This window comes from Bos indicus, chromosome 1 (assembly GCF_029378745.1).
Source record: "Bos indicus isolate NIAB-ARS_2022 breed Sahiwal x Tharparkar chromosome 1, NIAB-ARS_B.indTharparkar_mat_pri_1.0, whole genome shotgun sequence".
NCBI lineage: Eukaryota > Metazoa > Chordata > Mammalia > Artiodactyla > Bovidae > Bos > Bos indicus.
Genome location: NC_091760.1, coordinates 142989685 through 142998478, shown reverse-complemented (window position 1 = coordinate 142998478; position 8794 = coordinate 142989685). Strand labels below are relative to the sequence as shown.

General features: G+C 52.6%; 1 protein-coding gene across 1 annotated transcript; it reads left to right on the top strand.

The window, feature by feature from the left end:
• Positions 1 to 1691: 1691 nt before the first annotated feature.
• On the top strand, positions 1692 to 5222 carry TFF2 (trefoil factor 2). Its single transcript, XM_019968137.2, has 4 exons — positions 1692 to 2057; positions 2701 to 2850; positions 4010 to 4156; positions 5025 to 5222. The coding sequence occupies exons 1-4, from the start codon at positions 1967 to 1969 to the stop codon at positions 5036 to 5038; spliced, it is 402 nt and encodes a 133-aa protein (XP_019823696.1). The 5' UTR covers positions 1692 to 1966; the 3' UTR covers positions 5039 to 5222.
• The last annotated feature ends 3572 nt before the right edge of the window (positions 5223 to 8794 follow it).

Sequence of the window (8794 nt, the reverse complement as noted above, 5' to 3'; positions counted from 1 at the left end):
ATCATTTTAGCACTTAAATATCATTTTGTTGCCCTGCATATTGCATTGTTTCAGATGAGAGATCACTTGTAATTCTTAACATGCTCCCCTGATTGCGGTGTGTCTTCAGTTGCTGTAAAACTTTCTCTTTTTCTTCTTGTTTGTTTGACTTAGTTGCAGAATGCGGGATCTTTTTTAAGATGCATCTTCAAGGAGCCTAGGTGACACTGTGGCTCAAGGTCAGTGTCCAGCCTCATGTGATGGGAGTCACCCAACTCCCATCAGAGTCACCCAACACAGCTTAGAGGCTATTCTGTGGGCACAGGTCCACACTCAGGTGGGTGCCGCTCACACTGTAGACATTGCATCTTCCATAATGACTTCCCCACAGGTGGAAGTAGCTTGTCTTGAAGAAAATGTGCCCTTTTCTAAAAGCAAAAAGTGCCATGTGGACGGATGGTGCCCTGGGTGGGAGCCCGAACAGCTCCACCTCCGATGGAGGCAGAAGGAGCTCCCCAAGGAGGATGCAGGCCAGAGAACAAGGGGCTGATGAGCTGTCTCTTTGGCATGGATCAGCTGGTTTCAGCAGGAATCCTGAAAAGGCCCGGATGGGACAGCGGGAAGTTGGGCCAAGAGGGAAGAGGCAGAGAGGAAAGTGGGGCTGAGAACCTGGAAGAGAAGACTCAGGGTCCTGTGTCCTGGTGGTGGTGAAGGGTGACAGAGACACAGGTGGGGAAAGGTGACTTTTTCACAGTTTGATAAGACAGAGCCCCAGGGCTGCTCGGCAAGGCTCTAGGCAGGGGTCCAATCTGTAGGCGCTGGAACTGGAGCTGGCAGAAGCCCCGAGCATGCAGGTCTGTTCTCCAGACTCGAAGACCCAGAGTTCCAGACTCCATACATCTTCAGGTTCCTGGCTGCTCAAGCCGTGCTTGACAGATTGGTGGTTCCCAGAAGTGCCCCAGTGTTGGGGCATTCATGAACTTCCTTGACCTCACCCCATCTCTCCTCTATTCCCATGGGGTGCATTCCCCCCATTTCTCTTTTGTCTCTTTGAGTCCCATTTTCAGACCCCTTCCCCTGGAGCATCTTATGTTGAGCACAGGCTGGTTCACAGGTGCCATCTTTTAGAAAACAGACAATTATCATGGAAGAAAAGAAATGGTGGCAGCAGTGGAAAAGAACCTGCCTGCCAAAGCTGGAGACTTAAGAGACAGGTTTGCTCCCTGGGTTGGGGAGATCCCCTGGAGGAAGGCATGGCAACCCACTCCAGTATTCTTGCCTGGAGAATCCCATGGATAGAGGAGCCTGGTGAGCTACAGTCTGTAAGGTTGCAGAGTCAGACATGAATGAAGTGACTTAGCATGCATGCAGGCTTGGCTGACATGAACTTGTCACTTTTACACTCATCTGAGGCTGTTCATTTTACCCTGTCAGCCTCATCTCCATGGAGATCCATCCCTTCCCCAAGACAGAGACAAGGAGATACAGACCAGGGACCAGGAGCCCTGGAGGAGGGTCTCCTGCCATCCTCCTGTTCCTGCAGAAGGGGTCTGCTCTGACAGCAGTTAGCTCATTTTCCCTGGTAGCCTTGGGCCCAGGACTTAAAAATTCCTGTGGTATTAGCCACGTGCTTTATCAGGAGAAATCCCTAACTTCTCCCTTCCTGGGTGGAACCCCACGAGCGCCCAGCACCACATGTGCTATCTTCCACGTCGGCATCCTGGCATGACCCGGCTCCCTGCCTGGGGCAGGGGCAGGGGGGTGGCCTGGCTGTGCTTGTGGGAAGCCCAGTGCTCTGCTCTGTCACCCCTACCCCCCACCACCTGCTGGCCAAGCTATCGCAACTCGTTTTCCTAACAAAGGCCTCAAATCGTTGGTGCCACAGGCAGAGACGAGTTTATCTTGCTTGCTGAGCAAACAGAGAGAAGCTTATAAAACACCCCTGGCAGCGGGGAGTGTGCACTCTTCTGGTGGCCCTGGGGTGCAGATGAACTTGGACATGGGACCCCGAGGCACTTGGCTCCTGGCTGCGCTTCTCCTGCTGGGTCTGTGCACCCTGGCAGGGGCCCAGAAACCAGGTAAGTGGAGATTCAGGTCCCTGAGGGGATGTGGAGCATCCGAGCCAGCGAGCCTGGGAGCCTTCTAGAACCCAGAGGGTGGGGGTGGTGGGATGTGAGGTCCTTGCCTCCTGCCCCCTGGGGGTCTCCATTTGTATTAGTTTCCCTGGAAGAGAAAATGTGGATGGTGGGGAAGCAGGTGGGAAGGTGTCCTAGGACTGGGGATGCTGGCCATGCAGCTGGCTCCTACATGTGTCCACCCGCTTCCCACCATTCAGGGAGGACAGTGGGGGAGAGGGGTGAGATGTCCCAGGAGGACCCCCTTCAGGATTGGTCAGAGCAGCCTTGGGTGTGGGTGGGCCAGCTCGAGGAGGGGCTGGGTGGGAGGCCCATCAAGGTCTCCCAGAGGGTCCAACTTGCTCACTTTCATCCTGACCTTGGCCTGAGTCCATCTGTCCACCCTCTTGCCAGAAGGTTTTATTTTTAAACTAATAAAACACTTTCAGCCAAGCCCTGTCAATTCCTCTGAAGGACGCTGTGTGGTTCCAACACAAGCGCGATAAGACGGCCTTTACAAGGCTGGAGCGGAGCTGATGGAGCATCCTGGATGCGCTGGCGGGCGGGGGCACGTGTAGGGGGCTGGCTGACCTGGGCTTCTTTGCAGACGCCTGCCAGTGCTCGCGCCTGAACCCCCACAACAGGGTGAACTGCGGCTTCCCAGGCATCAGCAGTGACGACTGCTTCTCCAGAGGATGCTGCTTCGACTCCAGCGTCGCCAGGGTCCCTTGGTGTTTCAATCCCCTCCCGAAGCAAGGTAACAGGCAAGGTCCACTCCTGAGCCCCGGCCAGCAGCCCAGGACCCAGCTTCCCCAGGCTCTCTAACCACTCAGGCCAGCCCAAGGGAAGAGAAAATGCCCTCTGTCTCCTGTGTCCACATTAGATCCCGAGGGTGAGATGTTTGTCCTTTTAGGGAGACTTCAGGGGATCTGACTAGGGAGACTTCAGGGGATCCAACTGCTTGACTGTATTTGAAGGAAGAGCGAGTCTCAGGACCCTGTTGGCTATGGCTCCTGAATCAGCTTCTAAGGGACATAAAGGCATTAAAATCAGGATGTGTTATTAACATAACTGCAAACAGACCCCAAATGTTAAGAAATAAAGTTAAGGCTTCTAGAGTCATCTTTTGAGAGTGAGTTTTGTATCTGTGCATATTATCAACTTAAAAAGTCACCTGTTTCAAGGCAGGCACACAAAAAGTTCTGTCTGCAAAGCAGAGCCATTTGTGTGGAACTCAGCACCTTGGGTCCCGTCCACACCCCTCACGGGTGCTGGTCGGAGGCTCCCGGGCTGTGGGGGAAACGGAACTGACGGCGGGTGGTCGGTTTGTCTATCGCCAAGGTTCATCCAGTAGTGGGAGGGTCCTTGGGTGTCAATTCTCTGTGTTAGTATTAGTCAGTATTAGTCACTCAGTCATGTCTGACTCTGCAACCCCATGGACTGTAGCCCACCAGGCTCCTCTGTCCATGAGATCCTTCAGGCAAGAATATTGGAGTGGGTTGCCATTCCCTTCTCCAGGGGATCTTCCCAACCCAGGGATCGAACCCAGGTCTCCTGGATTGCAGGCAGATTCTTTCCCACTCAGCTACCAGGGAAGCCACTCAATTCTTGGTCAAATGCTTTATAACTTTAAAGGATCCTCCCAAGAGGTAGTGTGGGCAACTCCATTTTATAGAGCCATGTCAAGTCCAGGGAGGTGAAGCAACTTTCCCTCTGACTTGGGTATCAGGAAGAAGGGGTGGCCACCCGCTGATGCCCACCTGTAGTCCAGGGGTGACAGTCCCAGGAGCCCCTGTTGCTACCCCAAACCTGTGAGCCCAAGATGCTCCCCCAGCAGGATGGGATGGATGTGTCTGGCTAATGAACCAGCCTAACTGCATCCCCTTGTTGTCCCCAAACCCGGTGGTGCCTTGCAGAGTCGGAGGAGTGTGTCATGGAGGTCTCGGCTCGCAAGGACTGTGGCTACCCCGGCATCAGTCCTGAGGAGTGTGAGTCCCGGAAGTGCTGCTTCTCCAACACCATCCCCAAAGTGCCCTGGTGCTTCTTCCCCATCTCCGTGGAAGGTAACGTCGGAGAACACAGGGAATTGCCCAGACACAGGCAATTCTCAGGGGCAGTGGGAGCCAGGGTCGGGGAGGTCCTCAGCTCGCCAGGATGCCCGATGCCAGGCCTCCAGACCCCGGGGGTGGCCAGTTTAGGAAAAACCGTACTCGTGTGGGAGCTCACCGTTATTGTGAACCGTCTCAGAAGTCAATTCAAGAATGTTCTCAACAAGGACAGCTTTAAAAAAATAAATAAATAAACTAAGCCCTCGGGTCTTCCCACGGTGTCTTTTCTGATGGTTGTATAAAGCACCTGACCCTCAGCCACAGCCCCAGGTCCCAGCACAGTTGGCTGGTGTCACTATTTTGGGTGCTTCCAAATGCCTTGCCCTGCGCTGGGCATCATGGGTAGGATCCAGAGCAAAGCAGATGTGGTCTCTTCTGTTGCGGACCCTGATGCTCTCTCCCGTGACCATGGGTGACAGGTCCTGCCCCAGTGCCAGTCCCGGGGGGCCATCTCCTTCCTGCCACCCCCTTAGCTACAGTGTGTCCCTGACCTTGAATTCGACAAGGAAAGATCACATGTTTCCAAAGGATGGGAAGAATGCATCAGTCCTTTAGGGAAATCAGGATGTTCCAAAGAGCATGCTTTTTCTTTCAGAAGTTTCCAAGTGATTTTTTGAGTGACCTAAGGGTCTACTTGGAAAACTACCAATTATTTGAGGAGAATGGACTCCCAGAGGGCATCTGGCTGTGTCCCCGTAGGCAACTTCTTCTCCAGCAGGGATGGCTGGACTGAGAGCTGTAGTCCCAAAACCCATGGAGCCTCTTAGCCCAGATTCCAGGCTTCCTGGTACTCTTACCAACCGTCTTGTGTTTAAATTTCTAGACTGTCATTACTAAGAGGCAGTGGCTTCAGAGAACCCTCCAGGCTCCTTGGATGTGCCGAAACAGAAGAAGAAAACTCACCATCTTACAGTTTCGGATTTCATGTTTCCCCAGTTGCTGGGTTTTCGTCATCTGCTTTTTATCCCTTTCAATGGCTTCACATATGATTTCTTCAAATAAAGAAAGCCCTTAAAATCTGCTAAGTTCCATGTTGGCTTCATTGGCGCAGAGGTGGCCAAAGCTTGTGAGCATGTGTGTTTGAGAGAGAAAGTTATTGAGAGTACATATATGTGTTGTGTGTAACTTTAATGTTCTTTTATCTGCTTTAAGAGCAAGAATTCATCTAATAGGTTCAGGCTACTCTGACAGTGAAAATGTATTGTATGTAAGGAACTTCGGAATCCATGATCCCTTTAAAACTCTCATACTCAATCACTGTATAAAAATTCAAAGACTTTACCTGTAAAAAATTGGCTTCTCTGGTGGCTCAGTGGTAAAGAATCCACCTGCAATGCAGGAGACAGAGGTTCGATCCCTGAGTCAGAAAGATCCCCTGGAGAAGGAAATGGCAACCACTCCAGTGTTCTTGCCTGGAGAATTCTATGGACAGAGGAGCCTGGCGGGCCATAGTCCATGGGGTTCTAAGAGTCGAACACGACTTAGCAACTAAACCACCATCACCAAATCCCTAAAAGCATATTAGAAATTACAGGCTACTCTTGGAGTAACAAATAATTTCAGATTGCAATTACAAAACTGCTTTTACAAATGTATCACTGAGTGCTTGCTTTTGAAATTCATGCAAGTCACCCTAATGCCGCTTCCAAAAGAGAGTGGGGGACTTGGGCTTCTGTGCCTCCTCCCCTCGGCCTGGGAGCAAACGGCCTCAGCACTGTGCTGTAATTTGAAAGCTGTCCTGAAGAGGAAGTTTGAAACTTTCATCAAGGCTTCTATGCAGCCTATGGGAAGGTCGTGGCGTGAAAGATATTTCGGGCACCGTGGTGAAGGGATCCTGACATTCTGCCACACAGCGGTGGGGCTGCAACATGGGTGATCCAAGGCCGGACTCTGTGGCCTACCCCTCCCCGTTCCTCCTCCCCCAGCCTGGGCCCAGTCACCCCAGAAACCCAGGGCCTCTCCTGTGTGACAGTGGCTTTGTCCTGCAAGGCGGGAATTCTAGAGTGCTTTTTCCAGGTAGAGACTTGGCTCCACATCCCCTCTCGGGACACCGATTTTGAGAAAAGGGCCCCGTTCTGCCTTAGGTCAGTGTTGCGTCTATATCTTGCTAAGACACACACATAAATCCCATAAAACAATGGCTCTGGCTGGAACGCGGGGTCTGAAACACTCAAGACAAGTGGCTCAGTGGTTGTGAATTGATTAGTCACCAGGTGCCTTGTCTTCTCAACTTGTCCTCACGTGCAGTTTATGAGTCCCTGAGTCAGCCTCCCCACCTCCCCATCGCAGAGCCAAGTCAAACCCCACCATTGACGTACTGGGGGAAAGGTTTGACACATGAATTACTCGTACCTGCACTCCCGGACCCGGAATTGGGTGCTTCTGTTCCTGGCGCCAGGCCGTCTGGGGTTTAGGATCTGGTGGAGCCTCTGCTCTCAGGCTCCTGCTCCCGGGCTGCAGGTGTTAGTCCCTCAGCTGTGTCTGCCTCTTTGCCATGGACTGTAGCCCACCAGGCTCCTCTGTCCATGGGATTTCCCAGGCAAGAATACTGGAGTGGGTTCTCCTCCGGGGATCTTCCCGATCCAGGGATTGAACATGGATGTCCAACATTACAGGCAGATTCTTTACTGTCTGAGCCACCAGGGAAGCAGGTAGAGGCGCCCTGATTCTTTCGCAGGAATCCTCTTCTCACGCCCCATCCGCAATCCCACCTCCTCTCACAGATTCTTTCTGATGTACGCCCCCCTCATTTCCCAGATGACTCCTTATGGCCCTTCTGATAGCTGAGTGCAGATTTTTAAGCAATTTCAGTGGCATTCTCTGGGCTTGGGGGTTCTTAGGCCGTTTTAATCTGTGTGACGTATATCTCTAACTCCTCTTGCTCCCACACCATTGACTACCGAGAACCGCCTGGTATCTCAGTGTGGTTCGGAGCGGCCCCCGATCTCCTTCTGTAAGTGGCCCACAGGCCCGGGGGACGGGGGTACTCTTGTTGTCCCTGGAGCAGCAGCTGGAGACATTCAAGCCTCCCTCATCCTTCCCCCCACCATCAGACAATCAACCTTTCGTTCTCCTCTCTTATGCCTTCTTCCCTCCCTCTCCCCCTCTGCTCCCTCCAGAGGTGCTCACTGCCCCGCTGGGCTCAGCTGGGAAGTTGCTGATGGTGCAGAAGGGTGGGCTGGGTGCAGAGGGTCTGATGGGGGATGGGACTCACTCCCACTGTCCTGGTCTCTGGGCCCCGGGGTTCATCCAGGTCTTTGGCCGGCTGGCTCAGGTGATGAAGGTGCTTTGAGAGGCAGTCACAGGGGACCAAAGGAGAGGGGGCCAGGCAGGTCCTGGGAGAGGGACAAGAGGAGATGTCACAGTGCTTGTCACAGTGACCTTGGGGAGGCTGTCTTATCACCGAGGTTTTCAAGTGTCCTGTTTGTCGTTCGTGGGTGATGATTGCATCCCCAGCAAGGTCGTGGTGGGAAATACGTGTGTGAGCTGCCCTGGCGCACAGCTGCTCCCAGTAAACGCAGCTCCTCCCAGGACCGTCTGCTCCTCCTGTCCTGACACCTAGCGGGCCACTCAGTGGCCTCAGGTCTAACAGTCCTTCCCCCTGCGCTGCAGTGCAGCACAACTGAGTCCAGAGCGGGCGTGGGTCCTCAGAACGTGCATTTGTATGTTACGCTCATTACATGCTAGCTGTATATTGAGTATACATACAGTGGATTCCATTATTCAAGGTAGTTCTCTTCTGTGAAATCACTGACCCCAAATGAGCAAATCGTGAACAATCAGGATTGGGGAAAATGCAGAGCTGGGTGCCTTAGGGCCTCTTGGCCAACTGACCAGCACGTGACCTTGCTTGGTGTGTGTTTCTGTGTGAAGACCCCTTAGTAGTATAAGTATGGCACCCGCGAGGAAGCCAGGAGACAGCGGGAGCCCTGGGTTGAGTGGACTATGGTGGGTCCTGGCTCCCGTGTCAAGGAAGGCCGTGTGGGTGACTGGAGCTGGTGTGGCGAGTGGGGATGAACACAGACTGGCTGCTGCAGGAGGGTGGAAACAAGGAGACTGGCGATCGAGGACTTGGGGTCACATACCAGCTGGTATCAAAAATCTGCCCTCTGATGATTTCCCGGAACCACTGAGTTTTGAAGCAGAATGCTGAGGGCCGATCAGCAATAATGGACAAGATTCTGGAGGGGAGGCTGTGATGGACACTACAAAACGAGCATTCTCAGGGACCCTGTCATTTTCACTTGTATTTGCCTCGCTCTCCTTTTCTCTTTTTTTTTTTCCCACAATGGTGAAAGATATTTGTCAGTTTTCACAATCAATAGCCAGACAAAAAATAAAAGATAATTACAGTTGCAAAAGGAAAATAAAATAAAGACAACTGATTTAATATATGCTGTTGTTTCACTAACATTGAGCTCACCCCAGAGCCCCGTAACTCACACCTGCAGGGGGCTCCTCTGATGCCCATGCTTTCTCTGGAGGGCACAGCCCAGCCTCTTGCACTTGGGACATGACACGGCACTCTCACTGTGCTCTGGTCACGCAAAAAGCAAAGTCACCAGCTACAAGCACAAAAATACGAAAAACAAG

Coding starts and splice junctions, on each gene's coding strand:
- TFF2 (XM_019968137.2), top strand. CDS start 1,967: ATGAACTTGGACATGGGACCCCGAGGCACTTGGCTCCTGGCTGCGCTT. Junction 2,058..2,700: donor GGCAGGGGCCCAGAAACCAG/GTAAGTGGAGAT, acceptor GCTTCTTTGCAG/ACGCCTGCCAGTGCTCGCGC. Junction 2,851..4,009: donor CAATCCCCTCCCGAAGCAAG/GTAACAGGCAAG, acceptor GGTGCCTTGCAG/AGTCGGAGGAGTGTGTCATG.